The sequence below is a fragment of the Sorex araneus genome, chromosome 8 (genome assembly GCF_027595985.1).
Source record: "Sorex araneus isolate mSorAra2 chromosome 8, mSorAra2.pri, whole genome shotgun sequence".
In the NCBI taxonomy this organism is placed as follows: domain Eukaryota; kingdom Metazoa; phylum Chordata; class Mammalia; order Eulipotyphla; family Soricidae; genus Sorex; species Sorex araneus.
Genome location: NC_073309.1, coordinates 50,131,391 through 50,158,115, shown reverse-complemented (window position 1 = coordinate 50,158,115; position 26,725 = coordinate 50,131,391). Strand labels below are relative to the sequence as shown.

At 48.7% G+C, this 26,725-nt stretch overlaps 1 protein-coding gene across 1 annotated transcript in view; it reads right to left on the bottom strand.

Annotated features, from left to right (window-relative positions):
- The window catches only part of SAE1 (SUMO1 activating enzyme subunit 1), a 64,649-nt gene extending 46,914 nt beyond the window's left edge, over positions 1–17,735 (bottom strand). The window contains exons 1-3 of the mRNA XM_004607707.2: positions 17,539–17,735; positions 9,292–9,403; positions 828–1,001 (exon numbers count right to left, since the gene is read on the bottom strand). Coding sequence (XP_004607764.1) covers positions 828–1,001; positions 9,292–9,403; positions 17,539–17,636 — 384 coding nt within the window. The 5' untranslated portion in view covers positions 17,637–17,735. The remainder of the gene's footprint in view (positions 1–827; positions 1,002–9,291; positions 9,404–17,538) is intronic.
- Between the last annotated feature and the right edge of the window lie 8,990 nt (positions 17,736–26,725).

The window sequence follows — 26,725 nt, the reverse complement described above, 5'->3', positions numbered from 1 at the left end:
GGTTTGATCCCTGACATTCCATATGGTCCCCCAAGCACTGCCAGGAATAAGCCTTGAGTATCACCGGGTATGGCCCAAAAAACAAACAAAAAAAATAAAATTAAAAAACCAAGCCCATCAGCTATTACACAGATGGCCAGCATTGGTCAAGCTTTCGCCAGGTTATAGGGAGCCATGTCTAAAAGGTCACAGACACCAAAATTTACCCTCCCACCTCTGCAGAGACCTGGCAAGGAAACAAATGAGGCTGTCTCTGCCTCATTCAGGCTACAACTACCATGATTCTGTCTAGTTATCCATGGCAACCTGGTCAAAGTGGCTATATAAAAGAGACAGACAGACTGAGATCAGGTGGGCTCTTTCTTAAGACAAAACACAAGCTGTAGTTTGGTATTTGGAACCAAAAATGTCTCTGCTACAGAAGCCAGTCACCAACTTGTTAAGTTTGGGGAAGAAAACATTTGGAATAAAAGTATAATAAAAATGTATCAAGGCTATGTGCAAAGAAAGATTCTAGAAGAAAAAACATCAATGATGAAACCTGACCTAGGGGAACATATGCCCCAAAAAACCACCAGACAGCAAGTGACAAACAGAATCAGCAGATCAAACAGACGGGGTCTGCCTGTCCATGTGTTCACCCTACTAAGGCAACGTACTGAGGCAGCCCACTGGGGCGACATGCTGAGCCTAACGAACAGAACAGCCCATTAATCTGCTCTGCTGAAAACTTGGGACCGAGAAGACTAATGCTCCAGTAGAACTAGTGGACACACAACTAAGAGCTTTAATTAGCTGAGTTCCCACAGCAGATCTTACAAACTTACAGCATCAAATTGAGTGAAGAAAGACTCAGGTTTCTTTTCTATGTTCTCGGTGTCCGCCTTCACATCCACCATGGGGTTAAGATTCTGAGCTCGCTCCAAAGAGGCTTCTGCTCGGTTCCGGCCAACAGACCCAGTACGGATCAGGAACTGAGCTCCAGGGTCTTCCGGAGATACCTAGGAATCATTTTTATCTTTACTATTTGAATGGGGAAATGGGAGAAGGGGGAAATGGGGAGCACATATCAAAACCCACAGAATTTTCCATTTCAAATAATAACTGAAATGTCTACCATCTAATTTTATTTACTGTTCCTGCAGACATTGGCCTGATGCAGACCTCCTAGATTCTTTCCTTCCAAGGCACCAGAACAGGAATATTGAACATCTTTTTTTCTGGGCTCAGATGGCTAAAGAGCACCCTCTTGTGTTTAGAAAGCTAATTCACTCCAAACAGCAAAGTTGATGCTTGCTGGCTTCACTGAGCGAGGAGATAGCACAGGGCCCTGCTAGTTTTCCACCTGGCTGATCCAGCTTGGTTATGGTCTGGCACTGCTTATGGTTCCTTACACCACAGGGTTAGGATCACACTAGGTAAAACAAAGTAAAACAGAATTTACTAATCACTCCCAGTATTACTCTTTTTGCTTTGTTCTGAGTCCACTCCTGGCTCTGCATTTAGGGATCATACCTGGCTGGATCTGGGAACCACAAACGGGGTGTCAGGGATGGGGCCTTGCTCAAGTAAGTACAATGCTAGCACTTTACCCTGCTGTAGTATCTCTCTGGCTATGTATGAGCTCCTGGCTTTGTTTTGGGGCTATATTCAAAGGTGCTCAGGATTTACTCCTGGTTCTGGCCATGGAGGTCACTCGTGGAGGTGCTTGGGGGAACACTCCTGGTACCAGGGATCAAACCAGATTTGGCTGCAAGCAAGCAATTTAACCCTTGTACTGCGTCTATTCAGCCCAGCTCTGTGGGGCACCTAAGGTGCTTTCCCCAATATTCTATCTCAGAATCACTTAAGTTTTTCCATTTTTCATAGCTCCTAAACAAACTCAATGCTTCTTATAGATTGAATCAAAATCTGCCAATATTTCTCTCCCAAGCTGCGAGAGAGAGGAGAGAGGAGAGCGGAGAGCGGAGAGAGAGACTGACTTCCACCAAAGCCTTAGGCTTTGTTTTTGCTTGTCAGGGTTCCGGGTTCACACCTGGCAATGGCTCCATCTCAGTGCTCAGGGAGAACTCCTGGTGGAGCCCAGGGGACCATGTGGTGACAGGGATGAAATCCAGGAATCTCATACATATGCACTTAGCACACTGAGTTTTCTCTCTAGCCCTGTACCTAAATCTTATATTAAACTATGAAGAGCAGTTCACTTCTTTGGGGTTTCCCATTCATATGTGACTCCTGTATGAGATGGTGCTCTTATCAGGAGACAATATCTACTAATAAGTGACACTAGCTACCAAGGCAGTGGACCAAAAGAACACTTGGTGTTCAAATCTCCAGGTTTCCTTCGGCAGCAGCCACCTGGAGTCAGATTCCTGGTGATCCCACCAACTGCTGTGAGTTCAGGCAGGCCAGCGCCTCACTTTTCAATTTTCTGTATGTATAAAATAGAAAGGATTGGGGCTAGAGCAACAGTAAAGCAGGAAGGGCGCTTGCCTTGCTCAATTCCTAGCACCCCATATGGTCCCCCAAGGACCACCAAGAATGATTCCTGAGTATAGGGAAAGGAATAAGCTCTGAGCTCTGTCAGATGTGCTCCACCCTCCCCAAAAAATAACAAGCACACAAAGAAAAAATAAATAGAAAGCATAATCCCTATACCTCTCAGTTGTGAGCCCAGAAGAAGATCCTACAAGCTCATCTCTTTTTTTTTTTTCTTTTTGCTTGTTTTGTTTTGGGGACACACCCAGCAGTGCTGAAGGCTTATTCTAGGCTCTGGAAACAATCTTGGTAGATTTGAAGAATCATATGGGGTGTTAGGGGTTGAACCCAGGTCAGCCACATGCAAGATAATACCCTACCCACTATTAAATTAATAGTGGATAGTGGGTATTAAATTAGCTCCAGGCCCCCTAATTTTTCTTATTTAGGTTTTGGGTTGGCGTTTTGGTTTTGTTTTTTTTGGGATGGTGGCACACCTGGAGATGCTCAGGGATTATTCCTGGCTCTGCACTCAGGAATTACTTCTGGCAGTGCTCAGGAGACCATACGGGATACCAGGGATTGAACCCAATTTGAATGCAAGGCAGACATCCTCCCTGCTGTACTATCTCTTCAGCCCCAATTTATTTAGGTTTTGGGGCCATACCCAGTGGTGCTCAGAGCTTACTCACGTTGTGTTCAGTGAACCCCCTAAAGGGCTTAGAGGAGCATGTGAGGTACCAGGGAAGAAACCCGGGACTACCACATACAATGTATGCATCTTACCCACTTGTACTGTCTCGGGCCCAGAAATACACTTTAGAGTCCAGGCAAGTCTGTTGAGCCACCACTAGCTACTGCAGTTACGTCCTTCCCTTCTACCACACATACAATCCACCAATGTGAGCATTTATGCTTTCCTCACCCCCAAGCTTTTGGTTATGTCACCAGTACAATTCATTATATTACTCAGGTACTTTCTACCATGCCTTGAAATTACCAACACCTTCCAAGTGGTTACTTTCCTGTGGTATCTTTATTTTGGGGGAGCAGGGGGCTGGGGATGGGATGTCAATGACACTCCATGGTGCTCGGAAAAACTACACATGATGTCAGGGATGAAACCAGGTCGGCAGCATGAAGGGTAAGCACCTGAATCCCTGTACTATGTCTTGAGCCCTTCTGTGAGCAAGTCCTGCCACCCATAGTTTATCAGTGATTTACAGATAACACCGGGGCTGGAGTGATAGCACAGTGGGTACAGTGGGTAGGGCGTTGGCATTGCATGCGGCTGACCCGGGTTCAAATCCCAGCATCCCATATGGTCCCCCGAGCACCGTCAGGGGTGATTCCTGAGTGCATGAGCCAGGAATGTGCATCGCCGGGTGTGACCCAAAAAGCAATTAAAAAAAAAAAGTGATTTACAGATAACACCAAACTAACCAAGCTCCCCTCCCCCACTGACACGTCCCTGAATCTTCAGCACCTGTAGGATGAGGTACAGCTCATAACGGGGCATTCTAGCAAGTTCATTCATGACCCAGACCTTAACTTTAATATTGCCACCCCAACTCCTGTGGGCTTCACTATCTAAAAACACCAAACTGGGGGCTGGAGACAAAGTACAGCAGGTAGGGTGCATATCTCACAGATGGCCGACCCTGGCTCAATCCCCAGCATCCCCAAGAGTCCCCCAAGTCCCACCACAAACAATCCCTGAGCAAAGAGCCAAGAACAAATCTGAGCACTGCCAGGTGTGGCCCCCAGAAATTAAAAACTAAGTGAAACAGTCACAATGAGTGTTTTGGGGGCTTGTTTTATTTTTTGCACCATACCCAGCATTACTCAGGGCTTCCACCTGTCTCTGTGTTCAGGGGACCTGATGGAATGCTGGGGATTGAAACTGAGTCAGCCACATGCAAGGCAAGCACTCTACCTGCAGTAGTATCTCCAGCCCCCATTTTTACGGTGCTGTTCTGGACCACCACTATAATGTCCCCACTGGAACACATCCCCTTAACTAGATAAACCTCTACTTAGCAAGATTCAGCTTGGTTCAAAACTCCAGGAAGCCTTTCATTTCTCCCTACTACAACCTGGCCCAGGTAGATAGCTGCTCTCATTTCTGGGGTGAAACAGGAGGAAACAGCATACTTTACGGGAGCAAATAGGAGCTAAAGGGAGCGAAATAAAATAGTGTTGGAGCCAGAGATATCATACGAGTGTTAAAGCACTTGCATCCCCTGTGTTAGCCAACTCTGATTCAATCCCCAGCACTGCAAACGGCTGCCCAAGACCACAAGCAGGGGCTGGAGCTATAGCACAGTGGGTAGGGCATTTGCCTTGAACGCAGCCGACCCAGGTTCGATTCACAGCATCCCATATGGTCTCCTGAGCACCACCAGGGTAATTTCTGAGTGCAGAGCCAGTAGTAACCCTTGTGCATCACCGGATGTAACCCAAAAAGCGGAAAAAAAAAAAAAAAAAAAAGACCACAAGCACAGCCAGGAGTGATTCCTGAGCACAAAGCCAGGAGCAAGCATTGCCAGGTACGGTCCATGCCCACTCCCAACTCCAAAAACACAGAAAAGAGCTGACACACCCTTGGTTTTTGGCTTTTGCTTTTTTTTTGTTTGTTTGTTTTTTTGGGTCACACCTGGCGACGCACAGGGGTTACTCCTGGCTCTTCACTCAGGAATCACTCCTGGCGGTGCTCAGGGGACCATATGGGATGCTGGGATTAGAACCCGGGTCGGCCTCGTGCAAGGCAAACGCCCTACCTGCTGTGCTATCGCTCCAGCCCCCTGGCTTTTGCTTTTTAGCTTTTTGGGTCACACAGCGAGCTCAGGGCTTACTCCTGGCTCTGCAAGAGCTCAGAAATTACTCCTGGGGCCGGAGTAATAGAACAGCAGCAGGGAATTTGCCTTGCATGTGACTGACCTAGGTTCAATCCCCGGCATCCTTTGGTCCCCCCAGCACTGCCAGAAGTACTATCTGAGTGCAGAACCAGGAGTAACCCCTGAACATTGCTGAGTGTGATCCCAAAAAAAAGAATAAACAAATTACCATATGGGATACCAGGGATCGAACTTGAACTAGCCGTGTGTAATGCAAATGCCCTTCCCTCTGTCCTAATGCTTTGGCCCCAAACATCCTTGTTTTACAGATCAGAAAACTGAGTCTCTGAGTGGAAAGTTCCTTGTCCAATTTATTTTTTTATTTTTTTGCTTTTTGGGTCACACCCAGCGATGCACAGGGGTTACTCCTGGTTCTACACTCAGGAATTATTCCTGGCGGTGCTCAGGGGACCATATGGGATGCTGGGATTCGAATCCGGGTTGGCCACGTGCAAGGCAAACACCCTACCCACTGTGCTATCACTCCAGCCCCCTCCTTGTCCAGTTTAAAAAGATGGGATGGGATCTGCACAACTCCAAAGCCTCCAAAGCCTTTGCAATATGCAACAATGTCACCCAGGGCAAGTTCTTATAGGGTGTCTGGGGATGGTGGGGTGGGGGAACACCACTTCAGAGTCATCCCCTCAGAGTCATTAGAAATTATTAAATGTCCACATGGGAGTCAGGCTGACAATACTGACTGACTAAATTGAGAAGCATGATGAGCGGGTTCTCAAGCTTCCTTCTCGACTCACCTGAAAAACTTCTGTGCTTTCTAAAGTGAATTCAGAACCAAGAGCCAAGTTCAGCTTCTCAAGGGAACGATGTTAAGAAAGAAGAAGGGATGATTATCAGCCTGCTCACTCCACAAAGTGGCCTTCATCACAGTACTGGTGTGGTGACAGGAACCACATCACACACTCCTCAGTCACATAATCATCTCCCAATCTCAGATTTCCCAGCCAGATGAGGAAATCACCTGCCCTGTGTGGGTTCATTTTCTTCCTGCCAAGGGGCTCCCAGTTTAGGAACCACCCCTTGCTGGCTCTCTGCTCTTACCTCCCTTCATCACGAACCTTCTTCTGGATGGGGTACCCCTGCCTCTAGGGGGCACTATGGTTGGGAAATGTCCAAGCCAACAGCACTCAGATTCTTAATAACCTGGCAGCTCCTTTGCCGAAATACCTAGTCTTTTTTCATGTTGAAGTATTTAGGTCACCCTATATCCAATGTGGTGTTCTGGGGACTATGTGACACTGGGGCAAAACATGTACTTCAACCCTCCAGCTGTCTCCCTGGCCAAGAATTCTCTTTGCTTACAAGTTTTAAAATCAAGTCAAGGGGGCTGGAGCAACAGCACAGCTAGCAGAGGACTTGCCTTGCACATGGTGGACCCAGGTTCAATTTCCAGCACCACCATGAGTGATTCCTGAGTGCACAGCCAAGAAGAAGTCCTGAGTACCAATGATATAGCAACCCCCACCCATCCACAAACAAATACAGGGGCCAGTGCAGGCAAGGTGCATGCCTTGAATGAGATTCAATCCCCAACATACCATATGGTCCCCTGAGCACTGCCAGGAGTGATCCCTGAATGCAGAGCCAGTCGTAAGGCCTGAACACAGCTGGTTATGACCCAAAACCAAAATAACAACAAAAATGAATCAATTTATGGGGTCAAGCAGAGAACTCAAAGGGTCAGTGCACATGTTTTACAAGCAGATGTCCATCCCTAGCACCACCTGCTCTCCCTACCCCTAAAGCACCTAGAGGAGCAACAACTGGGTATAGCTCAAAAATTAATTTACAACTACAGGTGACTCGTTAACAACATATTTTAATTTAAAAAGTGTACAACAGGGACTGGAGCGATAGCACAGCAGGTAGGGTATTTGCCTTGCATGCAGTCGACCCGGGTTTGATTCCCAGCATCCTATATGGTCCCCTAAGCACCACCAGGACTAATTCCCGAGTGCAGAGCCAGGAGTAACACCTGTGCATCGCCAGGTGTGACCCCAAAAGAAAAAGAAAGTACAATAATATTAAGTAAATCAAACCTCATTTTCATGTAGTAGTAAAATCTAATAATATAGCTCCAAATTTTTCCCCCTCCTGTAATATGTAACTTTAAAAATTCACTAACTGTAGGGGCTGGAGCGATAGCAGAGTGGGTAGGGAGTTTGCCTTGTACGCAGCCGACCTGAGTTTGATTCTCAGCATCCCATATGGTCCCCTGAGCACCGCCAGGAGTCATTCCTGATTGCATGAGCCAGGAGCAACCCCTGTGCATCACTGGGTATGACCCAAAAAGAAAAAAAAATTCACTAACTGAGCTGGAGCGTAGTCCAGTGGGGAGGGTGTTTGCCTTGCACACAATCAACCCAAGTTCTATCCCCGGCATCCCATATGGTCCCCCGAGCATCACCTGGAGTTAATTCCTTAATGCAGAATCAGGAGTAACTCCTAAACATTGCCAGATGTAACCCAAAAAAGAAATAAAATCCCACTAACTTTAGTCCCCTCAGTCTTTGCCTCACACTTGTGTGCCAATCACTTAGCATAAGACAAAATCCTGGAACAAATAATAGCATGTGACAAACTAATCTTTGAAGTAGTTAACTGGGGCCAGATAGAGAGTGGAGAAGCTAGGGTGCTTGCCTTACAGGCAGCCAGTCTGTATTTAATCCCCAGTACCATATATGGTCCCCCGAGACCACAAGGATCGATCCCTGAGCACAGAGCCAGGAGTAAATCCTGAACACCACCAAGTGTGGCCCAAAAGCCAAAAGCAAAAAAAAACAACTTTGAAGTTTACCTCACAAAATGACATGGGGGGGCAAAGGGCATGACTCAAAAGGCTGGAGCCATGCTTTGCCTGCTGTAGTGCCAGATTTAGCCCATGGCACCGCCATCTGTGGCTCAGTGATAAAGCACACACATGAGACATGGATCCCATCTCCCCCACACCACAAAGACAACCCATGACTTCTGGAGTTTGTTTTAAAATACTATCCATAGCAGGTTGAGGAGTGAGAAACTTGGAACGTTAGCAGAGGAAAGGTCACAATGGTGTTGGGATAGGTGTTGGAGTATCAAAGACTTAGAATAACTGTATTATGAACTTTGAAAATCAGTGTTAAATACCATCCAAACAAAACCCAGGGGAAAAGACAATAACTTTTCTGTAAAAGTTACATGTCATGGGGCTGGAACGATAGCACAGTGGGTAGGGCATTTGCCTTGCTTGTGGCTGATGGCTGATCCGGGTTCGACTCCCAGAATCCCATATGGTTCCCTGAGCATCACGAGGAGTAATTCTTGAGTGCAGAGCCAGGAATAACCCCTGAGCATTGCCGGGTGTGACCCAAAAAGCCAAAAAAAATGTTATGTCACTGAAGCATGAGAATATAGAGGAAGAACCATTTCATCACTCCAGAACTCTGACTTTGCTATCAGAAGAGCCCATTTGTTTAAATTGTTTATTCATTTTCCTAAAACTCAGCTCAGTTTTGTTTTTTAATTTTTGGGCCATACCCAGCTGTGTTTAGGGCTGATTCCTGGCTCTACACTCAGAGATCACTCCTGGCAGAGCTCAGGGGACCATATAGGGTGGTCAGCCACATACAAGCCAAGTGTCCTACCATCGCTCTGGTCCATCACCTCAGATCTTTCTAAGCAGAATTGCTGTGGGTAAAAGCTGCACATCACTGCAAACCCCACAATGTCCGGAAGCACCCTCCTCAGGCCTCCCACGCCTCCTCCCAGGGAGCTGTAGAATGCCTCTCCCAGAAGGCAAGCTCAAGAGGAAAGTGGAACTCCAGACCCGTAGGACGTCAGGGTACTGCCTTCAGAGGCTGCAGCTTCACACCAATCCCCCAAGGCTGTGGAGGGTGGGACAGGATGATGATCGTCTCACCTGCTCAGGGTCCAGCAGGGTCAGCCCTTTCACTCCAGCCAGGATGAGGTTCTTGGCGATTTCAGCCCCAAGTCCTTTCAAGCCCACCAGCAGCACCCGGGAGGCTCGCAGCCTGGAAGGGAAACACACCATGAGCGGCAGAGCAGAGGAAATCCACCAAATAGGCAAGGACCCAAACCATCCAGGGCCACAGACAGCTCAGCGGGGAAGGTAGTGGTCTTGTGTACGGAGTGATTCCTGAGCACAAAGCCAGAAGTAAGCCCTGAGCACTACCATGTGTGGCCCGAAAAAAAAAAGGCACCGAACAATCCCGGGATGACTCAAAGGTGAAGCAGATAAGGTGGAGTGCGATCCCCTGCATCCCTTCAAAACCTGCTGGGGTCTGGAGAATCGCTCAGGGGTTTAGAGCACCTGACTTTCAAACATAAAGTCCCAATTCAGTATCAGTGCCACTGCCACTGCCACATGTGCTAAGCCTAATCCTGATAACTCTATTTGATGGCGGGGGTGAGGGGGAGCCACACCTGGCTGTGTTCAGGGTCACTCCTGACAGCTCTATTTGAATTTAGCAGCTTCATAGTCTCTAACCCCAGGATTGATTTCCAGCTGTACCACAGTCAGATGAACACTGCAACTAAAACCCTGGTGAGAGCAACTTAAAAAATAAAAATTTAAGAGACAGGAGCTGGAGTGATAGTGCAGCAGATAGGGTATTTGCCTTGCGCATAGCTGGCCCGGGTCCGACCCCCAGCATCCCATATGGTCCCCCGAGCACCACCAGCAGTAATTTCTGAATGCACAGCTAGTAGCAACCCCTGAGCACTGCTGGGTGTGACACAAAAAGCACAAAAATTAAAATTGAAAAAAGATGTAAGGGGTCCAAGAGAGTACAACAGGTAAAGCCTTTCACCTCTCTGATCCAGGTTTGATCCCCAGCACCCAAGAGGGTCCCCGGAGTTCCACTAGGTCTGTTCCTGAGTACAGAACCAGGAGTAAGTCCTGAGCACCGCCAGGTGTGGCCCATACACAAAAGGAGTGGTTAGAGGCTGGGTTCCCACAAGGTGGCAGACTTCACTCGAAAATCTGACAGAAGCAGCTCTGGTTCACTGAAACTTCTGAAATCCCTTGAACCAGAAGTGTTTCTAAATCATGACTCTTTCAGATTTAAATAAGAAAATGAGAATTGACATCATATATCATGAAAGCCCATCAGGATCATGCAGGTAGCACTATGCAATAAAACCCATTAATATTTCATCCATAATATATTCTTCTCAGAGACTTGCTAAGAGCTAAGAACAGTTCCAAGTCAATTCCCGTTCTGCCCATCCTACTGGCCGATGAATTTGCTAATTTTGAAACAAGTCCATTCCCAACAAGTACCAGCAGCAGGGAAAACATGCAGAGACCTCTAAAAAATGATTCTAATATTTATGAACACTACAAGTAAAGATGTCTTTAATGGAAACTGGCTGATAAATCAGGTCCAGCACTTATTCTTTCTGCCAGCAGATTTTGGATTTCTTTCACTGAAAAGACCAAAGAGTAAGATAAGGGTAACAGGAAACAAAGAGAAGACTAAAGTAAAGAGAAGACTAATAGGATCTCTCTCCCATACCCACATCTGGGTCTGTTTCCCTCCCACTGCCCAACAGGGACTAACAGACCTGAGTCTTTCTAGAAACAACTGCATTCACTAGAACAGGGGGGAACTGTGGAGAGGATGAATAACACACAATCAGGAAACAGAGATGAGACAATGGCGCAGAGCACCGGCCTGAGAAGTGTGGCTCAAATGCCCCATGCGGCAGCCAAGGAGACAGTTTGATGGTTCAATGGGCTAGAGCACAGGTTTCGTATGCAGGAGCCTGGATTGCATCCCCAGAACTGCACGGTCCTGAGCACTACTGGGAGCACTGTGCCAATAGTAGCACACAAGGTATGTGATCCAAAGAAAAGTCCAGGTTCACATGTGCTTAGCAGGCCCCTGCAGCTCTGCAGTCCTGCTTCCCAGCACTGCCAGGCATTTCTGGCCACCACAGCCAGGGTGTGACTCCTATGAGCACCTCAGCCAGGCAAGAGTGTGATTCCTGGTACCACTACATCATCGTAACAACAAAGGGCAGGGCAGGAAATGAGAATGCTGACCTTAATACTCACCAAGGGGGCTGCAGACAAAGGACAGCAGGGTAGATACTCAATTGGTATGTACCAGACCCAGGTTCAATCCCCAGCAGACTGGTTCCCCTTCCAGAAGACTGCTGAGCACAGAAGCAGGTGTAAACCCTAGGCATACCTGGGTATGGCTCCAAAGCCAAAGTAATAATAACAACAAAATCACAAAGACCAGGGTCTAGAGAGATAGAGTGAATAAGGGCTCGTCTTGCAAGTGGCTGACATGGGTTCAATCCCTGAGCACAGAGCCAAGAGTAAACACAGAACGGGTGAAGCCCAAAAGTCAAAAAATAAATAGCAGGACCAGAGAGATAGCTCAATAGCTATCTACTTTGGGTTCAAATGGCTCAGATTCAAACCCTGGTATTGAATACTCTCCTCCTCCCCCACCTCCAAAAAAATTAGAAAATAACATCTCTCCCTTCTTCCCTTCCCCCTGACCCAATCCTCTTTGGTTTTACCACCAGCAATACTTCGAGTGCAGAGCTAGCAAGAGTAAATTCTGAGGACTAGAGAATAGCACAGCGGGTAGGGCGTCCGCCTTGCACGCAGCTGACCCAGGTTCGATTCCCAGCATCCCATATGGTCCCCAAGAGTAATTCCTTAGAGCAAAGCCAGGAGATAACCTCTGTGCACTGCCAGGTGTGACCCAAAAAGCAAAAAACAGTAAATTCTGAACATCACCGGGTTTGGTCCAAACCCCCCCCCCAAAAAAAAAGAGTAAGTTCCCTATCACAATTTCACAGCATCATCCCAGGAGTGGGAGGTGGGAAGCAACCCATTCATCTTCGAAGAACACCAATTTCTTGAAAACAGGTGCCCGTAATTTGCAGAGAATAGGGTCCCCGGGGCTGGAGATGACATCTGCCTTGCACACACACCGAGTTCAAACACTAGCACCGTTATGGTCCCCTGGGCACCACCAGGAATGATCCCTGAGATAGAGCCAGAAGCCTGAGCTTCTGGGTGTGGCTCTATAACAAAAACTACAGAAGGATGGCCGCACTTTCTACTTTCCTCCCGGCTTTCTGCTTCCCTTCCCTGCTTGATAGGAGGACACAGTCAGAGGTGGGGTGCTCACCACTTTTGGCTACTGTGACTGCACACCCCGGGCTGAGGTGCACCAGACTAAGATCTTTATTGTGGCACCAAGAGACACACAGAGACTGCACTTGGGCACACGAGGTGATACCAGAGACAGGACGTGCACTGCACAGCTGCAAGGCTGGCCCTCTATCCTGGCCTCTCCTGGGCTCCCTCACCTTTTCATTTGTTCAAAGGAAAAAAGCCCCTATTATTCCTTTAAATAAAGTAGATTTATTCTCTCTGGAGTTCAAATTGCCTTAAACATAGTGTGTTCTCTAAAATTTTACGTTCTTCATGTATTTAATTTTGATGAAAGAAGAAACTTTATTAATCTAATTTATAAAGATATGAGGCAAGTGTAAGAGAGATGTACGTGTTCAAAGAAAAACTCGGGCTTCAGGGCTGGAGAGATAGCACAGCGGGTAGGACGTTTGCCTTGCATGTGGCCGACCTGGGTTCGGTTCCCAGCATCCCATATGGTTCCCTGAGCACCGCCAGGGGTATTTTCTGAGCGCAGAGCCAGGAATTGACCCCTGTGATCACCAGGTGTGACCAAAAAAAAAAAAAAAAAAAAAAAACCTTAGGCTTCTCCAGAGTGGAAACAGGAAAACAAAGGAACAAAGACAAGGGGCTGGAGCGATAGCACAGTGGGTAGTGCTGAGGCAGGAGTAACCCCTGTGCATTGCCGGGTGTGACCAAAAAACCAAAAAAAAGACATTTTTAAAATTGTTTTTGGTTTGTTTTTTATTTTGCTTTTTGGGTCACACCCGCAACGCACAGGGGTCACTCCTGGTTCTACACTCAGGAATTACCCATGGCAGTGCTCAGGGGACCATATGGAATGCTGGGAATCGAACCTGGGTCGGCCATGTGCAAGGCAAACACCTTACCCGCTGTGCTATTGCTCCAGCCGCCAACAATTTAAAAATTTTTTTAAATAAAGCAACAGGTTTGCCTTGCACACAGCCGGCAACTGATTTGATCCCCGGTATCCCATCAGGTCCCCAAAGCCTGCCAAGAGTGATCCCTGAGCGTAGAGCCAGGAGTAAGCCCTAAGCACAGCTAGGTGTGGTCCTAAAAATAAAAACTTCAAACTTAAAAGACTACAGGAGAGAGCCAAGTTTTCTGTTCAATCTCTTCCCAGGGGGAGCAGAGGAGCCACTTCCAGTGTAGTGATACTAGGCCTGCCTGCGCGGGTCTGAGGGATCACTGCTCAGGGCTACATGTTTAGGGGCACCAGCAATGTGCAAGGGACCATGAGGTACCAGGAATCCAACCTCAAGACTCAAATTCATTGCTCCGGACCGGAGACCGGGCCAGCAACACCGGGGATCCAGACGGAGGAGGTGCAGCCACCACACCTTCTCCAGATGGAACCCTGGCAACACTGAGCAGCAACTAACACGGCTCTGGGATGTGGGACTGGGACAACTCCGAACTGTTTTTTCAGTTTCTAAAAACTGGAAACATACAATCTTTTAATGGAAAACTAATTATCAAATGCTTCCTTGGTAGTAGGGCTGTCTTTCTTGGGGGAAAACTCCAACAATAGTGAGTTTTGGGGGCCGGAGCGATAGCACAGCGGGTAGGGCGTTTGCCTTGCACGCGGCCGACCCGGGTTCGATCCCCGGCATCCCATATGGTCCCCCAAGCACCGCCAGGAGTAATTCCTGAGCATCGCTGGGTGTGACCCAAAAAGCAAAAAAAAAAAAATAGTGAGTTTTGTGTTGAAATATGGAACGTAATCAAGGTAAAGAGAAAATGAAGTGAAATTCATCAGTTATACAGTTGGGGGTGGGGGGCGGGGGCGGGGGTATACTAGGGTTTTTGGTGGTGGAATATGGGCACTGGTGAATGGATGGGTGTTTGAATATTGTATAACTGAGACATAAACCTGAGAACGTTGTAACTTTCCACATGGTAATTCAATAAAAATTTTTAAAAAAGACTCAAATTCATGCCAGACATGCAGGCCAACCCTTTGAGCTATTTTCCTAGTGCCACCTCATTTTTCAACCCACCTAGGCTGTGCTGAAGGCCCTTTCCTATTATGGTTATTTCCTCCAGTTCTGAGAACCATGATCCATTATCAGAGTCAGGGGCCAAGCCACAGCCAGAATGCCATAAGCCCCAAAGCCCAGCACCCTCCTCACCCTGGAGTCTGTATTGGAGAGTACAAGAAACACTTCCATTGGAGGGCGAACAATGGACTTCCACAGTTCAGTGGGTGAAGAGTCAACTCCCTTACTCTGCACTTCCCCCCATCTTGGTCAATGGCCATGCCATTATCCAGTTACTGAGGCCAAAACCCTGGAGCCATCTTTGCATTCTTCCACATTCTACCTCTCACGGTTCCCCCCTCCCACAGCCTTCAGAAGACAGCTGGATGACATATTTGACCCCTTCTCTAGATTCATGTCACCCCTATTTATGTTCCAGACTTTTTTTTCTTTTTGTTTTGGGCATTGCTCAGAAATTATTCCTGATAGTGCTCAGTGGACCATATCGGATGCCAGGGATCAAACCTGGGTCAGCCTCATGCAAGGCAAATGCCCTACTGCTGTACTACTGCGCCCGCCACTGCAAACACTCTTTTTTCCTTTTTTCAGGGGAGAGTACAAACACAAACTTTTTTTTTTGCTTTTTAGGTCACACCCAGTGATGCACAGGGGTAAGTTACCTCTGGCTGTGCACTCAGGAACCACCCCAGGCGGTGCTCATCCCATATGGGATGCTGGGAATTGAACCCCGGTCAGCCGTATGCAAGGCAAATGCCCTACCCGCTGTGCTATCACTCCAGCCCCAACAGATTCTTTTTTTTTTTTTTTTTTTTTTTTTGCTTTTTGGGTCACACCCGGCGATGCACAGTGGTTACTCCTGGCTCTGCACTCAGGAATCACCCCTGGCCGTGCTCAGGGGACCATATGGGATGCTGGGATTTGAACCCGGGTCGGCTGCGTGCAAGGCAAACGCCCTACCCGCTGTGCTATCTCTCCAGCCCCCCCCAACAGATTCTTATGGGAGTCTCCTACCTAGGGCCTTATTTGCCACCTCTGCCTGCATCACCTTGTTCTCCAGAGGGAACCTTTAAATTTTTTTTTCCCTTTTTGGGTCACACCCAGCAATGCACAGGGGTTACTCCTGGCTCTGCACTCAGGAAATTACTCCTGGCAATGCACGGGGGACCAAACTCGGGTCAGCCTCCTGCAAGGCAAAGGCGCTACCAGCTGTGCTATCACTCCAGCCCCTAAAAAAATTTTTTTTAAGTGAACCTTTTGTTTGTTTTGGGTCTCACGCAGCAATGCTCAGAGGTTACTCTTGGCTCTGCACTAAGGAATCATTCCTAGTGGTGCTCCAAGGGACCATATGGATTGCCAGAGACAGAACCTAGGATGGCTGCGTGCAAGACAAGCACCCAACCCACTCTAAAGAGTGCACCTTTAAAGACACAATCAGAGGTTGGAGAGCAAGTACAGGGGATAAAGCACTTGCATTTCATGTTGCCAACCCAGGTTCAACTGTGGACAACACATATGGTTCCCTCAGCACAACCCAGGAGTGATCCCTGAGTGGAGAGCCAGGAATGGACTCTGAGCACCTCTATGTGTGACCCTCAAAACCTAAAATAATGAAATTAGTAAAAGCTGAGAAATTAGAAACATCATGTATGACCTGAGGTAAGGTAGATGGGAACAGCTACTAATGAATATTTGTATAGTCTTTAGTGGGAGATGACAAAAAAATGACGTGACGTTAATCATAGTTATATACATTACAAGCATTTCAAAAACTGCTGAAGCAAGAGATAGCAGCAAAGGGGTTAAGGCCCTTGCCCTTGCACCCTGTTGAGCAGAGCTCAATCCCCCAGCACTGCACAGGGGACCCAAGCAGTGCAGGGAACTGTCCTTGAGCACTGCCAGGTGTGGAGCAAATTGAGAAAAAAAAAAAAAGAAAACTTAGGGACTTAAGAGATGGCATAAGTGGGGCCAGAGCGACACTAGAGCGTGTAAGGCATTTGCCTTGCACAGAGCCGACCTGGGTTGGATCCTCGGAATCCCATATGGTCCCCAGAGCACCGTCAGGAGTGATCCCTGTGTTCAGAGGCAGAAGTAACTCCGGAGCATCACCGGATATGGTCCAAAAAGCCAGAAGAAAAATAAATGGAGATTTCACAGGAGGGGGCCGGAGTCATAGTACAGCGTTAAGGCGCCAGCCATGCAGACGCTCCGGATGGGTTCCCTCCCCGGCACCCAATATGGTCCCCTGAGCATGGGAGCAAGGAGTAATCCCCAAGCACTGCTGGGTGGCCCCAAAACAAAACCAAAAAAAATTAAAAGTAAATAAAGCCCAATCACATCACACCTCCGCTCCCCGGATGCTTCCGCAAGCGCCGCCCCCCTTGAGTCGCCCCCCTCTACCACCCCCTCCCCCAGACCGGACATTCGCCGCCGCCCCGCACCTCCAGGCTCTCCATACCCCTGAGACTTGACACGACCCCCCCCACCCCCGTACAGTCCGTGTGGCCCAGCCGCCCCGCACCTCAGGAGTCCTGAGCGCGCAGCCTGCGGCTCCTCGGGGTGACCCGCCTCCCCAGCGGCGAATGGCTTCCCGTGAAGAATGAATGAGCCTCGCCCCCTTTCGTCCCTACCGGCCATTCCCCGTCCTCCCCGCGCCCCAAGCCCGCACCCGACCGAGGCCCGTCCGCATCGCTCCTCCGACCCTCCGATACCAGTCCCGGCCCCCCAGAACCCCGACCCCACGCCCACCGGCTTCCACTGCCTCAGCGCAACCCCGCTCCCCCGCGGCTTCCACGAACACCCCCAAAGCCACACCTCCGCGCCTCTGAGGAGCCCCCCCACCGCGGAGCGGGGCCTCATTCCCGCCGCCCGTCTTCCCCTGGGACCCTCCGGCGTCCCGCGGGCCGCCTCAAGCCAGACGCCCCCCAACCGAGCCCCTCGGCGGCCACCCAGCCGCGCCGGCCCTGACCGTTTCTGGGCCTCCAAGCCCCAGAGGCGGATCTGCCGGTCATACTGCGCCGCCTCTTCCTCGCTGATTCCGCCGCCCGTCTCTTCCTTCTCCACCATGGCGCCGGCTCGCTCGGCCTCTGCTCCGTCCCGCTCACGCAAACCGCCGGGCCTCCAACCGCCGCCGCCCGCGCGCCCCACCGTCGTCTGCGCCTGCGCCACGGACAGCGCCTGCGCAGTGTCTCCTCCGCGGCGGCAAAGCCGGCCGGCGGCGCCGAGAACCACGAGGATCTCGTGGGTCTCCTAGGCCGCCGGCTCGTGCCGGGTCACGTGACGGCGGCTCCAGCCAATCCTGAGCCAAACATGGAGGCGCTTCGAGCCCCACAGGGAAGCCCACGTGGTGGCCTCAGCGGTCGCCTTTAATACCTCGGTGTTCGTAGACGCTGAGCTCAGTGCGGGTCGAGGGGGGCGTCTTGTGACATGAAGTGGCCAATCAACTGAGTCAAGTAGTGCCCCCAAGGAGTGTCCATTCTATGGAAGAGGAAGTCCCAAATGAAAATAAACTAAAAGTAAATTAAAAGCGCAATATAGGACAGCAGAGTGGCCGGGGAGGTTCAGGGGACATAGTACAGCGTAGGGCGCTTGCGGTGCATGCCGCCGACCCGCGCGCATTCGATCCCCAGCATCATATATGGTCCCCTGAGCTCGCCAGGAGTGATTCTGAGCATAGCCCAGTAGGAATGGACGAAAATAATTTTAATAAAAATAAAAAAGTGGGGCTGGAGCAATAGCACAGCTGGTAGGGCGTTTGCCTTGCACACAACTGACCCGGGTTTGACAATTCCCAGCATCCCATATGGTCCTCCGAGCATCGCCGGGAGTAATTTCTGAGTGCAGAACCAAGAGTAACCCCTGAGCATCATCGGGTGTGACTAAAAAAAGAAAAAAAATCAAGAAGTTACTCCTAACAGTGCTCCAGGGCTGACGTGGAGCCAACGATCAAATCTGGGTCACCCAGAACAAATCATGCATCCCAGTCCTCTTAGCCATGACTCGGGCCCCAGAACTGTACATTTTGTTTAAATGGTTGGTTGGAGGGGCACAGCCAGAGGTGTGCTGTGGGCTAACTCCTGGCTCTGCACTCATGACAGGATTTGGGGACCATATGTGATACCAGGATAGAACCTGGGATCGCAGTATTCAAGGCATACACCTTACCTGCTACACTATTATTCTGGCCCATAGAACTATACACTTTAAATGCCTGAATCGTATGATGTGTGAATATTTCAGTATTTTTTTTTTTTTTGCTTTTTGGGTCATACCTGGCAATGCACAGGGGTTACTCCTGGCCCTGCACTCAGGAATTACTCCTGGCGGTGCTCAGGGGACCATATGAGATGCTGGGATTCGAACCCGGGTTGGTCACGTGCAAGGCAAACACCCTACCCGCTGTGCTATTGCTCCAACCCCGCAGTAATATTTTTAAAGGGACTAGAGAGACAGTACAGGAGTTTAGGTGCTTGCCTTAACTCCCCAGGCATTGCCTAGTGTGGCCCAGAAACAGAAATAAATAAGTAAATGAAAACGCAGATGCGCAACTTTTACTTCCTATAATTTAGGACACTTGCTTTCTTAAAATTTTAAAACTTTAATAATTAGGTTTGGAGAGGGGCTGGAGTGATAGCACAGTGGATAGGGTATTTGCCTTGCGTGCGGCCGACCCGGGTTCGATTCCTCCGTCCCTCTCGGAGAGCCCAGCAAGCTACTGAGAATATCCTGCCCACACGGCAGAGCCTGGCAAGGTACCCATGGCGCATTCGATATGCCAAAAACAGTAAAAACAAGTCTCATAATGGAGATGTTACTGGCGCCCGCTCGAGCAAATGGATGAACAACGGGAGGACAGTGCTATCACAGTGCTATCACAGTGCTTTCAGTTCCGAAATGCCCATGATGGGGCCAGAAAGACAACAGAGTAAGGCAGTTGCCTTGCATGCAGCACACTTGAGTTCCACCCATTGCACTGCATGTGGGCTCCTGAGCCCAGAGCCAGGAGTAAGTCCTGAGCATAGCTGGGTGTAGCCCAAACACTAAAATCAGAACAAACAAAGCACAGAAGTCCATTGAAAGGTCCACCTGGAGCAGAACCAAAGTTCCTGACTGACAGACAACTGAAAGAACAGATAGGGCAATAGTCGGAACCAAGCATACCAGAAGAGAATCCTCTGGCAGCTGGTCAGGTGCCCCAAAGGAGCCGAGACAAGTCATTGCAGCCTGGTCCTGAAAAGGGCTGATCTATAAACAACATGAATTTTTTCTCTTGGGATCATTCTGTACACAGTATTAAGCAACCTAACCCTAGGACTCTCTCCTACATCTTTTTATGTTTTTATTTGGGGGTCAATTCTGGGGTTAAGCAGAGGCTCTTCCTGGCTCTTTGCTCAGAGGTGAGCCCTGGCAGTGCGTGGGCAACTACATGTAGTGCAGGAAATTAAACCTGAGGCTGCATGAAAGATAAGTGCCTTAACTCCTGTATATGTGTTCTTTTCTCTCAACTCTCTTGCTTTACACTTCCCTAATTTTTATTTTTCTTATTTTTTACTCATATATATTTTTTCTTTTGGTTTATGGGCTACATCCATGATGCTCAAGAATTAGCCCTGCCTCTGTGTTCAGGGGTCACTTCTTGTGGCGCTTAGGAGATCATATGCAGTGCCATGGATCAATCAAGGGTCTAATGCATGCAAGGCAACCACTTACCCACTGCATTGTGTCTCTGGCCCCTTTCTAATTTTTTTTCTCTCTTGTTTTTTGGGTCACATCCAGCAATACTCAGGGCTTATGCTTGACTTTGCACTCAGGAATCACTCCTGGCCATGCTCAGGGAACCATGTGGGATGCCACGGATCCAACCCTGATCAGCCATGTACAAGGCAAACACCATACTCCTGTATTACCTCTCCAGAATCCCTTTCTAAGTTTTCGTCCTGTTTGTATCCTACCCCATTCTTTCTTCCCCTTATTTCCCAGGCCCAGTTCTTCCTTTTTCTCTTCTCTCACACCAGCTAGCCCACATGTTGACATTCTCTAGTCATGTGTAGCATGATGCATTAACCCTGGGGGCAAGGGGAGCCTGATCCTGGAGGTTGGGAAAGATGCCTAAAAGGCTTCTGCTTAAGCTTAAGTTTCTCACCAAGTAGAGACCAGGAACCAAAGACTAAGATGTTCCATGGGTGGGTGAGGGCAAATAAAAGGGATGGAAAATTTAGTATGAGGAACCAAGTGATAAAGATTTCTGACCGATAACTAGACATCACAGAAGAGTGCATTCATGATCACGGTACAGTCTTTTTATTATGTTTTATTGGAAGCCATACCCAGCAGTGCCCAGGAACATTGTAGGGACAGATATCAAACCTCAACAGACTGAATATGGAGCTTATGCTTCAGCCAGAGTGCCATGCATGCACCCAATACAGCTCCATCCAAGGTACCACATATGGCTCCTGAGCCCTGCCAGGAATGATCCCTGAACACAGAGCCAGGAGTAAGCCCTGAGCACTGCCAAGTACAGCCCAAACCCTCCTTTCCCAAAAGGATCAAGCTCACATAGGTAGGTAGGACACTTTACATGTACCTAAATCATATTGGATCCCTGGCACCACAAAAGGTCCCCAAGTACCATCAGGAGTGATCCCTAGTCACAAAGGTAGGACTGATTTCTGAGCACCGCTGGGTGTGCCCTCCTCCTCAAGGAAGAAAGAAAGAAAGAAAGAAAGAAAGAAAGAAAGAAAGAAAGAAAGAAAGAAAGAAAGAAAGAAAGGAAGGAAGGAAGGAAGGAAGGAAGGAAGGAAGGAAGGAAGGAAGGAAGGAAGGAAGGAAGGAAGGAAGGAAGGAAGGAAGGAAGAAGATGCAGGGGCCAGAGAAGATAGTACAGTGGTTAGGGTTCATGCTTTGTATACAGTCAACCTCTTTTCAGGCTCAATCTCTGGTATAATATGATGCTTTAAGCATTGCCAGACGTGGTCCTGGAGCTCATCTTCAGCCCAAACATTGCCAGGATGGCCCAGGTAATCCTTGGCACCACAGGCCCAAGCAGCATTCTCAGGCTTTCCATTGAGATCCAATAAGCCAACAATCACCAGGAAGGCCCCTCACCCCTGGTCACCTGAGTACTACTTGAAATCTTCTGCCACTCCAAGGAAGATGAATTTTGCAAAGACACAGACATTAATGGATAGATATTTCGCTATTTGTTCCATGGCAAAGACACAAGGGTCTGTGTCCCATGTTGAGATATTGCATGATTTTGTCTTGAGTCTGCCTTGAAAGCTATTCTGACATTCAAGAAAGCAACTGTAGGGCCTGGAGCGATAGCACAGCGGGTAGGGCATTTGCCTTACACACGGCCGACACAGGTTCGATTCCCAATATCCCATATGGTCCCCCGAGCACCACCAGGAGTAATTCTTGACTGCATGAGCCAGGAATAACTCCTGTGCATCGCCGGGTGTGACCCAAAAAAGCAAAAAAAATTAAAATTAAAATAAAGAAAAAATAAAGAAAGCAACTGTAGATCCAGGGCAATAGTCCAGCGGGTAGGGTGTTTGCCTTGCACAAGGCCAACTTGGGTTCAATCCATGGCATCACATATGGTCCTCCAAGCACCACCACGAGTAATACAGAGTATAGAGCCAAGAGCAACCCGTGAGCATTGTTGGGTGTGACACAATAATAGCAAAAATCAAACAAACAAAAGCAAAGTAGCTATGTACCTAAGAGAAAGGACAGCAGGGAGGGCACTTATCTTGAATGTGGCCAACACAAATTATTTTTCCAACCTAGATTTGATCCCTAGCATCCCATATGGTCCCCTAAGCACAGCCAGGAGTAAGTCCTGAGCATTGCAGAGCCTGGAGTAACCTTGGAATAGTAAGACTTGAGCATTGTCGAGTGTGACCCCCAAAACAAAAATGCAATTGTCAAGTTGCAAGAAGGGACATGGGATTTGTGGGGGTGGGGGTGAGGGCAGGGGTCTTCAACTCAAGGACAGCCTCTAGGTCCTGAGAGCAACCCTTCAAATCAAGAATGGTGATATGGAGGTTTTTATTTTTGTTCTTTTGGGGGGAGGGGGCACACCCAGCTGTGTGCAGGGCTTACTCCTGCTCTGCAGTATGGAACTACTCCTGGTGGTGCTTGGAGGACCATATGGGGTGCAGAAGCTCCAACCAAGATCACCTGTAGGTAAGGCAAGCTCCCTACCTGCTATACCATGGCTGAGCCCAGCAAATGTCAAGTTCTAAACCTGCCAAGAATTAAGTTCTGCTGGGGCTGGAGAGATAGCACAGCGGGTAGGGCGTTTGCCTTGCACGTGGCCGACCCGGGTTCAAATCCCAGCATCCCATATGGTCCCCTGAGCACAGCCAGGGGTAATTCCTGAGTGCAGAGCCAGGAGTAACCCCTGTGCATCGCCAGGTGTGACCCAAAAAGCCAAAAAAAAAAAAAAAATTAAGTTCTGCCAATGATATCAGATTCCATAGCCCAAGTCTCCACCTTTTTTTTTTTGTTTGTTTTCTTTTCTTTTTTTTTTTTTGGCCACACCAGGTAGGGTTCAGAGAGTTCTGGCCCTGCTTGGGCATGACTCCTGGTGTTGCCAGAGATGGAACCTTGTTTGGCTGCCTGCAAGGCCAGAGCTGAGCTCTGTACAATCTCTCAGGTCCCCTGTAGCACTGTAATACTGTCATCCCATTGTTCATCAATTTGCTTAAGCAGGCACCAGTAACGTCTCCGTTGTGAGACTTGTTACTGTTTTTTTTTTTCTTTTTGGGTCACACCCAGCGATGCTCAGGGGTTACTACTGGCTTTGCACTCAGGAATTACTCCTGGCGGTGCTGGGGGACCATATGGGATGCCGGGGATCGAACCCGGGTCGGCCGCGTGCAAGGCAAACACCCTACCCGCTGTGCTATTGCTCTGGCCCCTGTTACTGTTTTTGGCATATCGAATATGCCACGGGTAGCTTGCCAGCTCTGCCGTGCGGGCAGGATACACTCGGTAGCTTGCCAGGCTCTCCGAGAGGGACAGAGGAATTGAACCCGAGTTGGCCATGTGCAAGACAAACGCCCTACCCGCTGGGCTGTTGCTCCAGTCCTCCTCTCTGGTCCCCTAGCGCCTTGATTTCAACCTGTCAACCTAAACAGAGGAGCCAGTGTGTGGGCCCTTGGACCTCTGCTGTTAGAAACCAAGAAGGTATAAGAGGAGATTTTGGGGGCTGGAGTGATAGCACAGCGGGTAGGGCGTTTGCCTTGCACGCGACCGACCCAGGTTCAAATCCCAGCTTCCCATATGGTCCCCTGAGCACTGCCAGGAGTAATTCCTGAGTGCAGAGCCAGGAGTAACCCCTGTGCATCACCGGGTGTGACCCCCCCCCAAAAAAAAAGAGGAGATTGTGGCTGTTCCTCAGGTTACAAGGAACAACTGACTTTGGGCCTTAAGGAGTACATGGATTTTGGTGTTGGTTTGGTTTAGGTTTCAGGGCCACATCCAGTGGTGTTCAGGCTGTGAACACCAGACTCTGCACTTAGGGGCTACTCCTGGTCCCCTAAAGGGACCATATAAGAGTGTCACTGTCATCCCGTTGCTCATCGATTTGCTCGAGCGGGCATCAGTAACGTCTCCATTATGAGACTTGTTACTGTTTTTGGCATATCAAATACGCCACGGGTAGCTGGCCAGGTTCTGCCTTGTGGGCGAGATACTCTTGGTAGCTTGCCAGGCTCTCCGAGAGGGACAGAGGAATCGAACCCGGGTCAGCTGCGTGCAAGGTAAACTCTCTACTCACTGTGCTAGTTGAGGGAAACTTTAGGCTTGCCGCAAAGGAGTGCCCGAGTTGGTGGTGCAGTCATCAACATAAGCGGCCAAGCAAACTTAAAAAGTCTTAGAAAGGGGGCTGGAGCAATAAGCAATAGCACAGCAGGTAGGGCATTTGCCATGCACACGGCCGACCCGAGTTCGAATCCCAGCATCCCATATGGTCCCCTGAGCACTGCCAGGAGTAATTCCTGAGTGCATGAGCCAGGAGTAACCCCAGTGCATCGCCGGGTGTGACCCAAAAACAAAACAAAACAAAAAAGTCTTAAGAGATTGCCCACAAAACAGTCCCTGATTTGGTGCTACAGATTTGGTGCTACCTGATTTGGTGCTCACCCCTGCCCTGGGTGAGCCCTGTGCTCTGAAATTGAGATTGCTTTAGCTTCATACTTTAGTCTGTTTCCCCTACCCTGCTGCCAAACTACTAATGGATCTGTCTGCTTAAGTACCTATAGCAGACACCGGCCTGCCTGTCTACATCAGTTAGCCTACCAGTTGCTGGCTCTTACAAGCCTTCATTGTGTTCTAGTTCGACTTCAGTTTCCCTCTCTTCTCTTCCTTTCACCACCTCTCTGTCTCTCTCTTTCTCTGTGCCCCATGTATAAGGGTGTTAGGGAACCAAATCCTCGTCAGTTTTGTGTGAGTCAAACACCCTACCTGCTGTACCATTTCTCAGGCCCCAGAATGTCACTTGTCACTTGTCATCCCATTGATCTTCAATTTGCTTGAGCAGGCATCAGTAATGTCTCCATTCGTCCCTGTCGAAAGCGAGTATAGCCCAATGGTATCTGCTCATTCCAGGAACAGGAAGAGCCTCAAACTGTTCATTCAGGGTTTTGACGAAGAAGTCTGACCAATTCGTAGGTGGGCGACCACGCGGTCTTTTGACATCCCATGGAATCCAGTCGGTAACAGCTCTAGTCCAGCGGTCGTCTCTAAATCGCATTACTTGTTCGACCCATCTGATTTTCGATGCTTTGGCAAACGAGACAGCATACCTGATTCTTGATCGTTGACAGAGGTCGGAACTTCAGATTCCTTCTCTCACTTGAGTGAAATGTGATATTCCAAGCATAGTTCTTTCAATTCCTTTTAGAGATACCCAAATAGTGTTCTCATCCTGCTTTCATAGGGCCCAGGTCTCTGAGCCGTATGTTAGTACAGGAAAAACAGTGTAATCGAAAAGATGTGCCCGGAGCCGGAGGTTCTTCATCCTCTTAACCACTTCTTCAATGCTCTTGAAGGTGTTCCATGCTGCTCTCTTCCTTCTGCGCAGTTCTGGCACCAAGTCGTTCCTCATGTTAAGTTCTCAACCGAGGTACACATAGCTGCTGCATTCGGAGATGTTCATTCTGTTGAGAGCAAATGGAACGTCAGGGACTAGTTCGTTTTTCATGAACATTGTTTTGGTGAGATTCAGCTGCAGTTCGACCTTTCCACACTCACGGTCGAAGTTGACCAGCATTTGTGCTGCTTGACTAATGTTTGGTGTTATTAGAATGAAGCAGAGGTGGTGCAGTTACCGACCATCTATCTTCACTCCCATTCCTTCCCATTCCAGTCGCATGATGTTCTCGAGGATGGCACTGAAGAGTTTCGGTGAAATGGTATCACCCTGCCAAATCCCTCCTTCTCTTTACATCGATGATTAGTTCCTTGTAGAATGTTAAGATCCTGGTGGTGAATCTGTAATACAGCTCAGAGAGGATTTTGATGTACTGAGTTTGAACGCCCTATTTGGCCAGGGCTTCGATGACCGCTTCAGTCTCAACAGAATCGAAGGCCTTCTTTAAATCGATGAATGTTACACAGAGTGGCATCTTGAACTCTCATGAAACTTCAATGAGTTTGGTCACTGTGTGGATATGGTCGATCGTGCTGAACACTTTTCGGAACCCAGCTTGCTCTCATGGTTGTCCTTCGTCTAGTGTTCTGCCTATTCTATTCAGGATGACTCGAGTGAACAACTTGTAGATGAAGGACAACAGGCAGATTAGGCGATAGCTGCTGACATCGTGGATGTCTCCCTTTTTGTACAACAAAATGGTCCTGCTGGTTTTCCATTGGGACGAAATAAAGCCACAGAATAAGTTCTTTATTTTTCATTTTGTTTACTTTTGTTATTGTTGTTACTGTTTTGTTTTCTTTTCTGGGTCTCATTGGGCTGTGCTCAGGGCTTACTGGGGGATAACTCCTGGTGAACCATCTTAGTTTTATTACTTTTATTATCAGCCTCCCCTCACTCCATCTACGTGCCTGCTTCACTTAAGAACATGTTGTGGGGGGCTGGAGTGATAGCACAGCGGGTAGGGCGTTTGCCTTGCACGCAGCCGACC